This window comes from Podarcis filfolensis (genome assembly GCF_964270895.1).
Source record: "Podarcis filfolensis genome assembly, chromosome: 9".
NCBI classification, from domain to species: Eukaryota; Metazoa; Chordata; class Lepidosauria; order Squamata; family Lacertidae; genus Podarcis; species Podarcis filfolensis.
Window position 1 is genome coordinate 77,571,284 of NC_139610.1, and position 16,169 is coordinate 77,587,452.

The following is a 16,169-nucleotide window of genomic DNA, read 5'->3' on the forward strand; positions in this document are numbered from 1 at the left end:
GAGGGGCGGGGAGAAAGGGTCCCGCTCCGAATCACACCAGATTGACGGAGACCCCAGGAGAGACCCCCGAGGGCATCCCCGCCCTTCCCCCCTCCCGCTGTCGAAGTCCGCCTGGAGTGGTCCGGATTCTGCAACCCAATGAAATACTATATTTTATTTTGTGTGTGTGCATTTCGGGCCCGGGTGACCGAAGCGTCAGTTCCCTGGTGTGGCGGCGGGGAAGCACCCTCCCCCACCCTCAGGATCCACCCAGACACCCCTCAACTGGAAGGGCGGGAGGAGGAAGCGCAGGGATTGGGCGGCTTCTTTCTGATATCATCCCCGCCCCGCCCCCTCTGGATGTCCGCCTGTCAATCACTGCCAGAGGCCGCCAATCAGAAGGTTGGAGGCAGCGATTTTGGCAGGCGGAGATGGAGACGGGGAGAAAAGTGCCCGTAGCCTCGTGGCCCCTGGCGCTCTCCGGGTATGTCCAGCCGCCGAGCAGAGGCGGCAGCGCGCCCAGCCTCGGGAGAGAGCGCTGCTGCTTCCGCGCCCGTCGGAGGGGCCGCTCGGCCACCCGGCCGCCCCTCATGGGGCCACCGCGGGGCGATGCGCCCTCGCAGTGAGCTCTGCGAGGCCCGTCCGGGGCGCGCCGTCGGGGAAGGCTCCCTGGAAGAGGCAGCGAGAGCGGGGTGCCCCTGCGCGGACCCGGAGCAGGGCGCCGGCATGCGGCAGCTGAGCCGCCGCTGCTGCTGAGGAGGGCAGGATGGAGCCCTCGGGCCTGGAGCTGCTGGAGGGGACCGTCCACACGCCGCCGCCGCCGCCGCCGCCCCAAGAGCCCATCCGCTTCGGCATCGACCAGATCCTCGGCTGTTCGCAGCAACAGCAGCAGCACCAAGGCGCTTGCGGAGCTGCCGTCGGGGCCGTCGGGGAGCCCGACCTGGCGCTCTACGGCGGCGGTTACGGAGCAGAATACAACCCGGCCTGCTCGCTGGGTGCTTACGGCCTTCCCAGGGCAGCGGCTGGCGGCAACGGTGGCGGCGGCGTCATCCGTGTGCCCGCGCACAGGCCGGTGCCCTCCGCAGCGGCCCATCCCCAGCCGGGGGGAGCTAGCCTCACCTTTCCCTGGATGGAGAGCAACAGGCGCTTGACCAAGGACCGGATCGCAGGTGAGAACAGCCTCACACGATGGCAGGGCCCTCCCGCAGACTTGGGGCACCCCCCCACTCCGCGTCGAGGTCTACCAGAGGGGGCCCGGTGCTCCAGCGCCCTGTTCAGCTTTCCTCAGAAGCATAGGAGCCAACTCCCAAGGGTCGAGGGGTCTTCGGGCCCCCAATAAAATATTTGAGGGGGGCGCCCCCCAAAGTTGGTGGACATTGCCATCGAAATGGCATGCGTGCACGTCATGTGATCAGTTATTCAGGGCGGGGCTTACCTCAACCCCCCCTATTTTATTCCAGTTGGCACCCCTGCCCAGAAGTGCCTGGATCTGAGCCAAGACTTCCTGGGGCTCAGCCCCAAAAGGAAGGTGCCGAACCCAGAGGGCTCCCCGCATTTTGGGTCTCTCCTGCCCCAAACCTTTTTAACACCTGAATTCCTCGGAAGGGGCAGGAGAATATGAGCGCGATAACTCTCGCCAGGCGGGAGAGGAAGGCTACAGAGGGGCTTGTATGGCAAGGCTGTCGGTGGGCCCTTCCCGTAAATCTCCGGCTCGCTCTGCAGTGCCGCTGCCTCCCCTCGCCCCACACTGGGAGACCTCTTCGCCTCGCAGTTGGCGGAGACTTTCATGGAATTATAGATTTAGAAGGGAACTTAAGGGTCATCTACTAGGCCAACCGCCTTCAAAATAGTTTCGCTTCCAGCTCCACCTCTTGCGACTTCCGACCGTTCTCTGTGAGTGGGGAGCCGGGGGAGCGGGAGGGGGGAAGGTTTGGTCCCGCCTCGCACTGCTGTGAAGATACAGCGGGAGCGAAAGCGGCTGCCCCCTCCCTGCCCTCCTGCCTTGCCAGGAAGAGGGACAGGAGATGAGGGGGGCGGGCGCGGCCAGGATCTGCCCGTTCACCCGCGGGACTCCCTCCCACCTCGACTCCTTCCTCGGGATTCAGGCTGAGGACGCCCCCACCTTGTGCTGCGCCCTTCTCTCCTGCCGCCGGCATTCTGGGCGGGTGGGGGCGACGGCAGCCTGGATCTCCAGAGTTCACACTGAGACGGGAGGGGTCCCTGCGGCTGCCCCCTGGCGGGATGGGGTCCCTAGAGGTCGTCCAAACGTCTCCGACCTGGGAAACAGGCGAGAGGGATTGGTGAGACTCTTCTCCCAGCTGAGCCGCAGGAACGTCAGGGTCTGAGTGGGGGATGCGATCCCTTCGGTCCGTGATCCCGGGAAGGGCGTCCCCGGAGGGAGACTTCTCCACCGCCGCCCTGATCAAGGCAGGTGGTTGGACTAGATGAACTTTAGGGCTCCCCTTCCAGTTTTATAATTCTATGACCAGGCTCGTCCTCTCTTGCTCTGCCCGCAGCCGCCCTGCCGCCTTTCTCCGTCGCCCGGCGCATAGGCCACCCTTACCAGAACCGCACGCCGCCCAAGCGGAAGAAGCCGCGCACCTCCTTCTCCCGGGCGCAGATCTGCGAGCTGGAGAAGCGCTTCCACAGGCAGAAGTACCTGGCATCCGCCGAGCGAGCCGCTTTGGCCAAAGCGCTCAAGATGACCGACGCCCAAGTCAAGACCTGGTTCCAGAACCGGCGCACCAAGTGGAGGTACGAGGCGAGGAGAGAGGGTCGCTGCCGTCGTGACTGCTGTGATGATGATGATGATTTTCATTCATCAGTAGCTTTTTACAGTAGCCTCCTCCCCCCCCAAAAAGCCCATAAAACAATTTAAAACCAGAAAAAAATGTAAAATACTCAACAATACAAGATGGTTATCTGGCCATAAATTAATGAGAACTTTAAAGGCTGCAAGCCACGCAGATCCCAGCTGAACCCCGTGATGGGGGAGGGTGCGCAGGAGAGCCGGGAGCCCCACCCTGATTGCAAAGTGGTCGTGATGCTAATAATACCGGCCCACCTCTGAGGGTGTGGGAGGGGGGTGTAGAGAGGCCCAGGCAGGTGGGAGGGGACGTCAGGTGGGAGGTTGCCAGAGACACGACCCCTCCCCACCTGCCGGTGCTGTCTGTTCAGAAAGGGAGGCGCTCCCCTCCTCCATTTGCTCCAGGCAGGGCGCCCCCTCCTCGCTCGCCCGTCCTTGCCGCTAACGCCCCCCCTTCCTCTCCCTCTCCCCCGACCCCCCAGGCGGCAGACGGCCGAGGAGCGCGAGGCGGAGCGCCAGCAGGCCAACCGGCTGATGCTGCACCTCCAGCAAGAGGCCTTCCAGAAGAGCCTGGGGCAGCCGCTGCAGCAGGACCCGCTCTGCCTGCACAACTCCTCGCTCTTCGCCCTGCAGAACCTGCAGCCCTGGGCCGAGGAGCACAAGGTCACGTCCGTCTCCGGGGCGGCGGCCCTGGTGTGAGCGGAGAGCCGGACCGCAAGCTCAGGGGCGCGGAAGGGCGCCACGGACTGGCCGAAAAGCCTTTTCCTCACGCGGAGCGCCGCTCGGTGCTGCGACCTCACCCCGGAGAGTCGTCACCAGACAGCCGCCCCCTCCTCTGCCCCCTCCCCCCGCCCCGCCGCTAATTTATAGTGACTGGTTCTTTCCACAATAAAGTGTCAAAGTCTCTCTCCGGGATCCAATCCAGCTGTTCCTCGGCGGCGGAAAGGTTGTTGCAAGCGCATTGCGTTCTCCTCCCTGAATCACCTGCACTGAGCTTTGGGCTTCGCAGAATTGTAGAATTGGAAGGGACACCCAAGGGTCATTTAGTTCAACCCCTTGCAATGCAGGGATCCCAAATCTCCGGCCATCTAACCTCTGCTTAAAAACCTCCAAGGCAGGCGCCACATCTCCTGGGGGTCTGTTCCACTGGCGAACAGCTCTTACTGGCAGAAAGTTCATCCCATTGGTTAGTCGGAATATCCTTTATTGCCATTTGAATGGGTTGGTTCGGATGCTCCCCCTGGAGCAGCAGAAAGCAAGCTGGCTCCCTCTTCCATCCCTTAGGGATCTGAAGGTGGCCATCGCATCACCTCTCCCTCTGCTCTTTTCTAAGCTTCTTCTTTGGCGATTACTCTTAGCGAGTAAGATCGTGTTCCGTGAGTTTGAAAGGTGTGTCCTTAAGTGACTGCGGAGGAGGCCTATTCTGCTCTTTTCTAAGCTAAACATACCCAACTCCCTCAACCTTTCCTCATCACGCTTGGTTTCCAGACCCTTCGTCGTCCTGGTCGCCCTCCTCTGCACACCTTCCAGCTTCTCAATCCCCTTCTGAAACCTGCAGAGAGGGCCCCCTAGCGGAGAACTCGCGCGCGCGCACCCAGAGTGGTCGCTGGAGGTCAAGCTGCGATGAATTGAGTCGGGCAAACTGGCCCCAGGACTGGGGCTGGACCACTCCACGTAGGCCGCCCTCGCCCTGCCGGTGAGGTTTTTGTCCTTGGCCCAACTGGTGACTCTGGCTCAGACCAAGCCGAGCAGGCGCGGCGGGACCTGTCCATGGTGCTGGAGGCTCCGCCAGGCCCGAGGGAAGCGGCCTCGCCAGAGTCAGAACAAGGGGCAGTGAGGGGCCGCAGGAGAAGAAGACCCCAGAGGTAGGGCCCAAGGGGCCATGAATCTCAAGCCCAAACAGGCACGGGTCCAAATCCCCAAAGAGCAGCAGGGCGGGAGCTCATGGGATCCTGGTTCCCCTCGTTTGTGGCGCAGACGAGGCTGGGGGGATCTCTAGGTCAGCTGAGGCATTTCAGCGACCCCCTTGTTAAGCGTCTCTTCCCCTTATTGCCCACACGCTGAAGAAGCGAAAGACACACACTCCAGCCCGCCGACTCACGGAAAACCCGGAGGGACCGGTGGCTACCAGCCGCCATGTCTGTGTCTTATCTCCACAGCCGGGGCAGCTCTGCAGCTCTGGCTTGTAGGAAGACCGGCTGCCGCGACCCTCAAGTGAGCGAGGGGGCTGCTGTCGGGCTTCCTAGCGGGGCTTCGCATTGGCCGCTGCGAGAACAGGATGGTGGAGCAGATCCAACTCTAGGGCTCTTCCTCTTCTTGTGGTGGTGGTGGTGAATAATAATAATAATAATAATAATAATAATAATAATAATAATAATAGAATTTGTATACCGCCCTATACCCAGAGGTCTCAGGGCGGTTACACTTGGACGTGGGTCAAGGTTGATGGCTCAGTCCCCGCACCCAGCGCGCCCAATCCGGTGCATCCAGCTGGTGGGCGGGGCTACGGGGCTGCCACTTCTCTCTTCCCAGCCCGGCTTCCCAGCGAGGTTTCCTGCAGGCCTCGGCTGCCGGCTTCGCCCCAAGGCGGGCCACTGCGTTGTCCAGGTGATGAGGGGCGGGTCAGTAGAACTGACCAGAGGGCCGAGGGCGGCTGAAGGAGGCAGGCAGGCTCCTTCCGCGGCTCGAGAGCGACACCTAAGGGCCCCTCGCATCCCGCCCTGCCTTGACTGCCGTGGGTCCACCGCCCTCTGGCGGCGGCCCTGGAGGAGGTGGTCTTCTTGTCTCCCCCTGCCCGCAGTCCCCTCTCAGGCGCTGAGGGAAGCCGCGTGGATGTGACAGCGGCGCTCGGAGGAGAGGGAACCTCCGCCTTCTTCACGCGCTTGATATTTCCCCGAGGATGGGTGGGTGGCAGAAACACGTGCCCGCCCGCGGTCGGCAGGTGTCCTCTCTGAGATGGGGATCCTAAAAGATTTCTGGCTCCCTCCCGCTCCCATTTCCAGCGCCTTTGCTCCGAGAACCAGCGAATTCTCCTGCCCCTGCTGCAGCGCGCCCTGATTGGCTGCCCAGGCTGCCTCTGCCCCTATATAAAGGCGGCCCGTTCTGCCGCAGTTCGCAGTTGGCGCAGAGCTAGGCCGGGAGGGCTAGTGGGTAGCGCGGCAGGGACACCGCGAGGCTCCGATCGCCGCGCTTGGAGGGCAGTTCCGCGTCCTCTGTCCCTCCGGGAGCCACGATGGACTCCGAGGGCTTTGGTTGGCGCAAGCCGTGGGAGGATTACCGAGGTGGCGGTGGGGCGGCGCGCTCCGTCCGAGTCAGCTTCTGCTCGCCGGTGCCGCGGCGCTCGGCTCGCCTCTCGGCCTCCGCGCTCGGCCCCTTGACTGACCCCCTGGAGCGCTTGGACCTGGCGCAGGTGAGCAACCTGAACGCGGAGCTGCTGGGGCTGCGCGCCCAGGAGAAGGAGCAGCTGGTGGACCTCAACGACCGCTTCGCCACCTACATCGAGCGGGTGCGGGACCTGGAGCACCGGAACCGGGCGCTGCTGCTGGAGCTGGAGGCGCTGCGACGGCAGCAGCGGACCCCGGCGCGGCTGCCGCAGCTCTACCAGCAAGAAGCGCGCGCCCTGCGGGCCCTGCTGGACGCCGAGGCCGGCGACAAGGCGCGCCTGGAGGCAGAGCGCGATCGCCTGCGCCTCACCTGCGGCCAGCTCCGCGAGCGCTGCGCCCAGGAGGCGCGCCGGCGCCTGGACGCCGAGGAGACGCTGAGCCGCGTGCGCGAAGAGGCCGCCCGGGCCGCGTTGGCCACCTGCGACGCCGACGGGGCGGCCGGCTCCCTGCGAGCCGAGCTGGCCTTCCTGCAAAAGCTGCTGGACGAGGAGCGGGCCGAGCTGGTGGCCCAAGCCGAGCTGGCCGCGGCCACCCGGGTGGCGGTGGAGGGCGCCCCGGGGGCGGCGGGGGCGGCTGCTCGGCCCGACATCTCCGCCGCGCTGCGGGACATCCGCTCCCAGTACGAGAGCCTGGCGGCGAAGAACATGCAGGCGGCGGAGGAGTGGTACCGCTCCAAGTTCGCCTCCGTGGCCGAGCTGGCCAGCCGCAACCAGGAGGCCGTGCGCAGCATCCGCCAGGAGACCGTCGAGTACCGGCGACTGCTGCAGACCCGCTCGGCGGAGATCGAGACCTTGCGCGGCGCCATCGACTCCCTCCACAAGCAGCTGGAGAGCCTGGAGGGCCAGCAGGGAGCCGAGGTGGCCCGCTGCCAGGTAGGGCCGGGAGGGTTAGGGGGCCGCCGCTCTCGTCTCCAAGCCCGCGGGTCACGATGCGCCTCTCTCTCTGCGGCGGGGGCTCCGGCTGGCGCTCTTCCTGCTCTCGGCGCCTGCCCTGGGGTCCTTCCAGGGGAAGAGAAAGCGGCGACTTGACCCCCATCTCCGCCGGAAGGGCTGGGAATCCTGCTCATCTGGCAGGGGGAGTCAAGGGGGGGGCTCCATATGTCTGACGCTTGGGATGCTGGGAGATGGAGTCCTAGCAGCATCTAGAGGGCGCCATGTTGGCAACTCTAGAAGGGCTCCCCCTCTGCTGTCTCCTTCGAATTCAGCCTCGCTAGCGCCAAAATCTCCGGCCAGCATAATTCTGTGGGGCATTTTAAAGCTGTCGATGACATGAACGTCTCGAAGGAGAGGTTTGAACAGTCAGTCCAAGATGGCTCCCAGGTCCTCCTTCCAGGAGCCCTTGCTGGGGATGCTCTTGTCTTCCAGGCAGCTTCTCTTCTCTGCCCCCCTTCTTCTTCTGTCCCTCTGTCTCCCTTGCTGCACATCAGACTCGTGGATGGGGAGGGGGTTCCTTGTGCCAGACTCCTCTTCAGTGTCTGTTCTTAGGCGCTTGCCCAGTTTCTTTCAGCGCTCTTCTTTCTCCAGGTCTCAGAGTTTGGTGAAGGTGCGGGGGTCCTTCTCCTGCCTCCACTCGCCTCTTCTTCAGTATAAGTCCTGCTCCTGCCCTTGAGTGATGGGAGGGCATGGGAATGGCACTGCCTCCGTGGACTGGCGTGTTCAGGGCGGGAGGGCAGAGGTGCCCTGGCAGGATGGCCCGAAACCACTTACAGCTCCTCTATTATTAATAGGCAGATTGATTTAATGATGAAGGCCTGCCAGGTTAAACCTCCCATGTGTAGCAGATTAAGTGGCTATTAGGTTAGGAATTGGCTGGCTTTGAATGCCCCCCCCTTTCCCGCAATGCTGCCTGGGCTTCTGTACCTTCATTTAACATTTAAATTGCCTGGCATGAAATGCCCAGCCAAGGTGAGAAATGAGAGGCTAGTTTGGCTGAAATTAAAATCTCCCACAGGACCTGGAGGAAAGAAGAGTGGCTGAGCAGGCAAAGAGGCAGAAATCAGAAGGTCAGGACAGGTGGTTGTGTGTGGTGGGGGGAGGTCAAGGGGAGAAATGAGGTCAAGGGGAGAAATGAGGCTGGGAGGTCTCCCACATATCCTGGAGACAAGGGAATTAGATGACCCTGGGGGTCCCTTCTGTGTTTATGGGAGTGCAAGAGGCTGGCGTCTCCCCTCCCACCCTTCCTTCTTCAGCTACCGTTCTTAGGGACTGCAGGGTGGTGGGCTGGTGGTGTTAACGGAGAAATCTGAGGGCTCCCTTGGACAAGAAACAAGGACAGCAGCCAGGAATACCAGAGCAAAACAGCAGCCAGTAGGCTTGATCCTTATTGAAGACTGTCGCAACAGGACTGCCACCTGCCAAAAGGTGAAACAAGATGGAAGCCCCAACAAAAGAGCCCCCAAACTTTTATTAGCTGCTGTAATCCCCATGTTACACCCCCCCAAACTACATCACTCATACATCATGGTTACATCATGAAAGTGGAGGTCTGGTGGCAAGAATCTGAGCATCCTGGACCCTGCCCCATGGTTCCCCTTGCCCTCCACCAAACACCCATCAAGTGAAACAAAAGAGATCTTTACATTTCCCTTTACAGATAGGTAGCCGTGTTGGTCTGCCATAGTCAAAACAAAAAAAAATTTTTTCCTTCCAGTAGCACCTTAAATCTTTAAGGTGCTACTGGAAGGAAAAATTTTTTTTTTTGTTTTTACATTTCCCTGTTTCCCAGCCAAGTTCATCACACCCTTTTGTCTCCATCTGGGTTTGTTATTTCTGGAATGGCTACCTGTCTGGCACTCAGGTATCAGGAGCCCAGGAATTATCACTCAGACAGAAGGGCTGCTGAGTGGCTGAGCTCACATGTCTAGATGAATTTCTGAAGTTTCCCCTGTGAGCCAGTACATAGATACATTGATCAGTGAATTGTTACATTTGGTATCGTGCAGCAAAGGCCCTTTGAATAGATAGGAAGAAACTGTGATGAAGTGTTTTGTGGGGACAAATTACAAAAGTCACAAAAGGGATTGTGCTGATTTTGGTAGTGGGCTGCATGTGCATGATATCTGCTGGAGGGGCAACCCCCTCCACAACCTATAGATAAATTCCTGCAACAGTGGTGATCTCTCTGGAGAAGGTGGTCCTGGCAGTCTTGCAGGAATGGGAAAAGAGAAACTCCTGCATCCAGCTGTAGTTCAGGGCTGTGTGAGAGAGAGCGGGAGAGGTGGGGACTTCTGTTCTTTCAGGGGGTAATGTTCAGGGGGTGGCTCTCATCCGTTCCAGCCTACAGTCTCCCCTTTTCCCTTGACCCCACCCCCAGGAGAGAGTGGCAGAACTGGAGCAGGAGATCTCGGAAGCCAAGGAAGAAATGGCTCGCTACATGCGTGAATACCAGGAGCTGCTGAACGTCAAGATGGCCCTGGACATAGAGATCGCTGCATACAGGTAAGGGTTGCAGGAGTCCCACCCCCACCTGCCCCCATCAGGCACCTCCGAGCTTGAGGCTGCAGGGCTGGGTGCTCCTTGACTCCCTGGGTGTCCCATGCCTTTGCCCACCTGTGTATGAGTGGCAATAAAATATGCTCTCCGTTATGGCAAACGGAGAAAGTGTCATGTGTTCTACTCAATATTGATCCAGAGCAGAACTCCAACGTATAGCTATCAGAGCAAAAACTTAAACACGTTGCAGGATTCCCAAAAAATAGACCAGAGGCAATGAATATTTCATCCAGCAGACCTTTACTGCTAGTAAATGAGCACAGTGGTCACAAATCCATATACATTCAGGACTGGCACTGTCCATAAGAAATCCAGTTGCAGCAAACTTAACTTACAATAACTTATAAGAAGACTAAACCTTAACACTAAGCATACAGAACAAGAGAGACAGAAAGAGCAAGTGAAACCCCGGTTTTCTGGCCTTACTATTATGGTCAGCATGACCTTGACAGAAAAAGATAACGGGACCAGTTTAAGCCAGCTTCTGTACTCAGCTTCTCTGAAGCAATAACCCAAACATCACGAACCTTCTGCTTGTTTCTTTCACACAGAGAAGCTTCCAGGACCCTCTTGAATTAATTAGAATAGGAAATATCTAATAGGGCAGTCAAATTGTTCCAAGAAGGCTGAATCTGGTTCCCGTCTCCTTCCTTCTGTGCGCCAAAGTTTAAAACAGCCTCAAATGGTGCACTTAATAAGAGACTGGAGTTCATCTGTCCCTGAACCCCAAAATAAGCTCTGGCCTACTCTGTATACAATCTAGAATCCTTTGCATTCAAAGCTTGTGTTCTGTGGCTGAGCTCCTTGTCCAAGGCTGAGGTGTCGTAAACCCCTTTGCCCCCCTTTCTTTTTCAGGAAACTGCTGGAAGGGGAGGAGATGTGGTGGACCTCCTCTTCCTCCTTGCCACCCCTGATGAAGTGACAGGTGGTTCTGTCGGGAGCGAAGGAACCTCCTCTGATGACCACCCTCCTTCTCGTCCTCGCCCCTTGAACCTCCCTGCCTCCCCATCAAGTTGCTTGCGCCCTCATTGGCTGGGCTGGTGCCCAGCTGGCCTTGGAACTGGGCCTCCCCCATGGCTCTAGGGAGGGTGGAGGAGCCGGTTCCCCAGGCCAGCCTCACCCCCTGCTCATCTGGCTCTGCTCTTTTCATCCACCATGAGATCTCTCTCTCTCTCTCTCTCTCTCTCTCTCTCTCTCTCTCTCTCTGTGTGTGTGTGTGTGTGACCCTCCTGGCTCCAGAGGCAGCCCCTTCCCCTGCAGTGAGGCTGCCTCCCCCCCACTTTTAAGCCCCTCACCTTTGGAGGATAATAAGCAGGAAACAAGCAGCCTTGCACCTGAAATTGGGTGCACGGCGGAGGGGTCTTATGTTTTGTACTACTTAATTAATGTGTTTTCAGCAAGGTCTGGGCTAATTGGGACACATAGTGGGGGGGCGGCTGTGTCAGGGTCGGGGCTGCCTCCTTGCATTAGCTGGGCGAAGGGGTCTCTGTAAGGGGAAGGGGCTGCACTGCTGCTCCCCCTTTGAGGGCTGCATGGCTCCCCCCCCCAGTGCCTGTGGGTGGAGTCAGTGTGGATGCCATGGGGACTGTGGAACAGGGCCAGTAGGGGCTGCCCAGAATTGGGATGGGGGGGGGCTAGCAGGGCTTCCAGGGAAAGAAGGGCATTTAATTATTCAGAATATTTCATATGTGTGGGTTCAGAGTTGAGGGTGGAGTACTGGTCCCCCCCCCCCCCCGCCATTAGCCAAGGGCTTAATCCAGCCCAGCTCTTTGGTCCAAAAGGCTCTCAGAACTGGTCACAAATCTGTAAACAAACAAAAAACCAATACAGTCTCTCTCTGCCTTCAGGTTTATAATCTAAGAGACACGACAAAAAAGGGAAGAGGACAGAAACACACAGTTTTCATTTTGCAGAATGTGTAAAATGTGTTGGTGCAAGTGGCTCACCTGCTAAAGGGGTTTTGAGACTGAGCGTGGAAGAGAAACACGGCACAGATTGTTCTTAAGAGGGAATCCCCACCTTTAAAAAGCCCCCCCTCAGACTGAGGATAGCTCCTGGGAGCCAAAGGTTTGAGAAAAGGGAGTTTTCAACACTTGCTGTTCTTTCTAAGTTGGAAGCAGCTGCTCCTGCCCCTGAATATCTGCATGGGGCAGATATAGGGTGGTATAATATAATAATAATAATAATAATAATAATAATAATAATAATAATAATAATAATATCTTGTGATTGCCCTTCCCCTCCCCTCTCCTGAACTTGGAATAAACAGCCCCACCTCTGCCCTGTTCTCCTTCAAGATCAGTGGGGGTGGGATGACCCCATTGCCCCCTCCCCTGCTCAAGCACTGTGCCCTGGGAAACCAGAGCCTCAAATATACACACGCACCCTGGCCCCCTCCGGATACTGGGGGGTGAAACTGCACGCAATGACCCCCCACAGCCCCCTCCCAGGCAATGCAGCCGGGGCTGAGGGAGAGATGCTGCCTGCTCCCCAGACCGCCCTGTTTGGGGCTGTGTCCTTAGAAGCACCCCAATAGCGGGGGTGCTCTGGGAAGGCTGCAGCCCCCCACCCTTGGGATGAGAAGCTGCCCTCTATTCCCACAACGCCCCCCCACCTGCCAGCAGACCAGTGAGGCTACAGCCTCCTAACGCAGGTGTGTGTGTGAGGATGTTGCTGTTTGGGGAACCTGCAAGGTCCCTTAGCCCCTTCCTCTGCTGACCCTGGCAGGGTGAGGAGAGCTCCCCTTTATTTTCTCTCTCTCCCCCCCCCCCAGGCTGACCTTCCACAGGGAAACCCAGTTCCCTGCACAGGAAGCTTGCAAACCTGGATACAGCGTTTTCACCCCACCTCACCCCTTTCCTCAATAACGTGTGCTGGGGGCAGGATTTGCAGTGGTCCTAAAGACCCCTGCTTCTTCCATTCCCATCCCTGAGGCGCTCCCAAAGTAAAGGAAGGATTGGACTCTGGTAATAAGAATACACACAGAAGCTTGAACCAGCAAGACTCTGGGAAGAGTGCATATGATAATAATTCCTGTCCACCCTCCGGCCCAGGTCGTTTTATTCACAAAAGAACTTTTTACACAGTGTTCGTAAGAACCAATCAGATTTCCGCTGAGCATTTCAAAAAACCCCACGTGGGGACAAAGTTAAAGTTAAAACTACAAAGAGCTAATTTCCTACTTGAGCATGCATATGCAATTCAGAGTAAATAAAAGAGGAAGCGAAGAGGAATGCTTTTAGGAAGGTCATAAACAGGAGAGGATGAAAGGATGGCAAGGAAAGAGTATTTGCCATCTCCTTGTGAACTCTCTTCCTGGCCCCTAAGATCTGTCTAAAGATTAAACTACATCAAGGTAACCTACGATCTTTATGTACTGAGGATGCTCAACTGGCAGCTGGGCTGTGTACCTGACTGGTCAAGCAAGAGGAAAGGACAGGGAAGCAGAGGCGTGGATTGATCAGAAATCATATCAAAATGGCTCAAACCCAGTCAACGCAATGCTTTCGTTGCTGACACAAATGGCTGGCTCCATATTTTTTCTAATTCCTCATAGCAATCCCACCTGATCACTACACATCCCCTGCTGTCAAGGAACATCCTCCCACTCCTTAGGGGCTGCTTCTGGCTCAAGACCCTCTTTTCTTTCTGCACACTCCCCCCCCCACTTTTGGCTTTTGTTGCCCCACTTGTGGGCTCCCTCATCTGGTCAGCCACTGTGAGAACAGGGTGCTGGGCTATAGGGATGGGCCTACAGCCTCTAATGGGCTGGCCTCTTAAGAATTGCTGTGGAGATCCAAGCAAAGGATCTGGATTACGGGAAAGGGGGTGGTTGAATATTGTTGTTATCAATATCAATATCAATTAAGTTACAGGTAGGTAGCCGTGTTGGTCTGCTGTAGTCGAAACAAAAAAATAAAAATAAAATCCTTCCAGTAGCACCTTAGAGACCAACTAAGTTTGTCATTGGTATGAGCTTTCGTGCTACTGGAAGGGATTTTTTTTTATTTTGTTATATAATTTTTCTGTTGGTCCAGGAAGGGAGAGAGCAAGGAAAGGGAAAGGCCAAAGGCAACACAGCACAGCTCCCCTGCCCCCCCCCCCAGCAGTAGCCAGAAGTAGCGAGGAATGGAGTGGCATATATATATATATATCCTTTTCCCTCCTCCAATTTTAAAGGTGCGGCTTATATTCAGGTCAATACGGTAATATAAAAACACAAAATACATAATAAAAACAAAAACGAGAAACCCAATAATCCTTCAACACATTTTAAAAGGGCATAACTAGGTGGGGGAGGGAATTTGTCAGAGGTGGGCTGTGGGAGGCAGGTGGGGCTCTTTTTGCACAAGGGAGGGGGAGGTGAAGCTAAATACAAAGGGCAAGGAATGAAGACCCCCACACACAATACACACGCACACACACACAGAGGCAGAATCAGGCCTGCAGTCCCCTTCGCTTCACCAGCTGCTCCCATTTTATGTCTGTGACAGAATCGGATCAATAAATATTTGTGAAATTATGTGTGCCTGAGGCTCTTGAACCTGAGGTTTGGGGGGGAGGTGAAAGAGTGGAGGGGTCATTGGCTCATCTAACCCAGTGTTGCCTACACTGGCAGGCAGTAGCTGTCCAGGGTTTCATAGAATCCCTGGAAATTCCCCCGGTCATCTAGTCCACTGCAGTTCCCTGGAAACCGTACAAGTCTATGATTCTATTTCATTGGAGGTTTTAAAGCAGAGTTTGGAGGACCATCTGCCAGGGATTCTATAGCTGAGATTCCTGGATTTCTGGGGCATGGACTGGATGTCCCTTGGGATCTCTTCTAACTATGGTTTTTAGGCACTTGGTCTCCCCAGTTCTCTGGAGGAACTTGCCCAGTGTCTGCATTGCGGACAGGATCAAATCTTCAGGGTGCCTCCTGACAATTCAATTCAACGTTTGAAGATTGAACAATTCAAAGTGTTTGTGCTGACCTTGAAAGCCCTAAACGGCCTCAGCCCAGTATTCCTGAAGGCGCGTCTCCACCCCATCATTCTGCCTGGACACCGGGGTCCATCTCCCAAGGGCCTTCTGGCGGTTCCCTCACTGCAAGAAGCCAAGTTACAGGGAACCAGGCCGAGGGCCTTCTCGGTGGTGGCACCCGCCCTGTGGAACGCCCTCCCATCAGATGTCAAGGAAATAAAACAACTATCTGACGTTTAGAAGACATCTGAAGGCAGCCCTGTTTAGGGAAGCTTTTAATGTTTAATAGACTATTGTATTTTAATATTCTGTTGAAAGCTGCTCAGAGTGGCTGGGGAAACCCAGCCAGATGGGTGGGGTATAAATAATATATTATTATTATTAAAAATTAATTAATTGATTGATTTTCTCCTGCAGTGCTGCAAACAGCTGCAGCCCCTCGGGTGAGGGGCTCCCGTCCCCACAAACCACAGCAGCCCAGCCCTGGAGAGAGAGTGGCCCTCAAGAGCTTCTCTTGCTGCCAGACCGTGTGGGAGAAGCCTCTGTTGCTCAGGCTTGGCTGCAGGTGGTTTTTCTGCATGAGCAGCAGCAGCAGCAGCAAATAAAGTCCCTACACTCTGAGCAGGTACGGAGTTACCCAAGGCCAGGCTAGCTTTTTTGGAACTGCAAACTCCCAAGTCCTCCATCCCCTCCTTTGCAGTAAAAATACAAAAGAATCCATTAATTGGCTGCTAGCCAGGGACTGCTCTTTCTGCAGACCACCTGAAGTGGTCCCCTTGTAGCCTTATTAGACTTTACCGACTGGTGGGATCTGTGTTGCTCCCGGGAGGGAGGAAGGAAGTCAAATGACACCGAGGGTTGGTTCAGAGAAAGAGTTCTTTTATTCTCTCCAGATAGCAGAAGGCACTTGCGTGGTCAGCCCACAGCAAGTCCAAATAAATGAGAAATTTCATGCAGTATATATATCCTCCAGGCACCCTCTCCCTCCTTCCCCAGGAATCCAACCACATCAGCCTATACACACAGGTTGACATCACATATGTTCCTGCTCCGGTATTCTTAACCATAAAAGGGTTTTCCTCTTCCTGTACTCTTGACCATAAAAGGTTGTTCCTGTTCCTATATTCTTATTTTGGGGCAGGAGGTCACCAACTCCTGGCGCCGTTCCCGGGTCTCTTGTCAGACTTGACAAGGTCTGTGCGTCTTTGTGGTCAGGATGTAAGATAAGACCCAGACGTGTCATCCCTGCTCTACTGGAACTGGCAAGGCCACTCATTGCCATCATGGACTGATAAGGGAGAGAGCTTTGAGCACTTGTTTATACAGCTGGGTTTTGGCTCAAGAGCTCAAGTTAGAGCATTTTAGAAATGCTCCCTTGGAGGAGGAAAAATGGGGATTTTCGGTCAGTTTCAAACTGACTGCACAGAAACCCATTCCTTCACCCTCTTCTCTCCCTCTGGCTGGGTTGTGTGGGTTTGCACTGCCCACTCCTGGTATATTTCTGTCATCGCATCTGGCTGCTGAGAACAATCTCTCTCTGTGCCTTGG

At 56.4% G+C, this 16,169-nt stretch overlaps 2 protein-coding genes across 2 annotated transcripts; both read left to right on the forward strand.

Annotated features, from left to right (window-relative positions):
- Positions 1 to 745: 745 nt before the first annotated feature.
- Positions 746 to 3,629, forward strand: TLX2 (T cell leukemia homeobox 2; the record flags this gene model as incomplete). The annotated part of the gene is made up of 3 exons (XM_083572080.1): positions 746 to 1,148; positions 2,496 to 2,733; positions 3,268 to 3,629. The coding sequence occupies 3 exons, from the start codon at positions 746 to 748 to the stop codon at positions 3,482 to 3,484; spliced, it is 858 nt and encodes a 285-aa protein (XP_083428206.1). The 3' UTR covers positions 3,485 to 3,629.
- A 2,251-nt stretch (positions 3,630 to 5,880) lies between these two features.
- Positions 5,881 to 14,181, forward strand: LOC310742313 (alpha-internexin-like). The gene is made up of 3 exons (XM_083571605.1): positions 5,881 to 7,040; positions 9,481 to 9,605; positions 10,515 to 14,181. The coding sequence occupies exons 1-3, from the start codon at positions 6,018 to 6,020 to the stop codon at positions 10,579 to 10,581; spliced, it is 1,215 nt and encodes a 404-aa protein (XP_083427731.1). The 5' UTR covers positions 5,881 to 6,017; the 3' UTR covers positions 10,582 to 14,181.
- The last annotated feature ends 1,988 nt before the right edge of the window (positions 14,182 to 16,169 follow it).

Coding starts and splice junctions, on each gene's coding strand:
- LOC310742313 (XM_083571605.1), top strand. CDS start 6,018: ATGGACTCCGAGGGCTTTGGTTGGCGCAAGCCGTGGGAGGATTACCGA. Junction 7,041..9,480: donor CCGAGGTGGCCCGCTGCCAG/GTAGGGCCGGGA, acceptor CCCCACCCCCAG/GAGAGAGTGGCAGAACTGGA. Junction 9,606..10,514: donor ATAGAGATCGCTGCATACAG/GTAAGGGTTGCA, acceptor TTTCTTTTTCAG/GAAACTGCTGGAAGGGGAGG.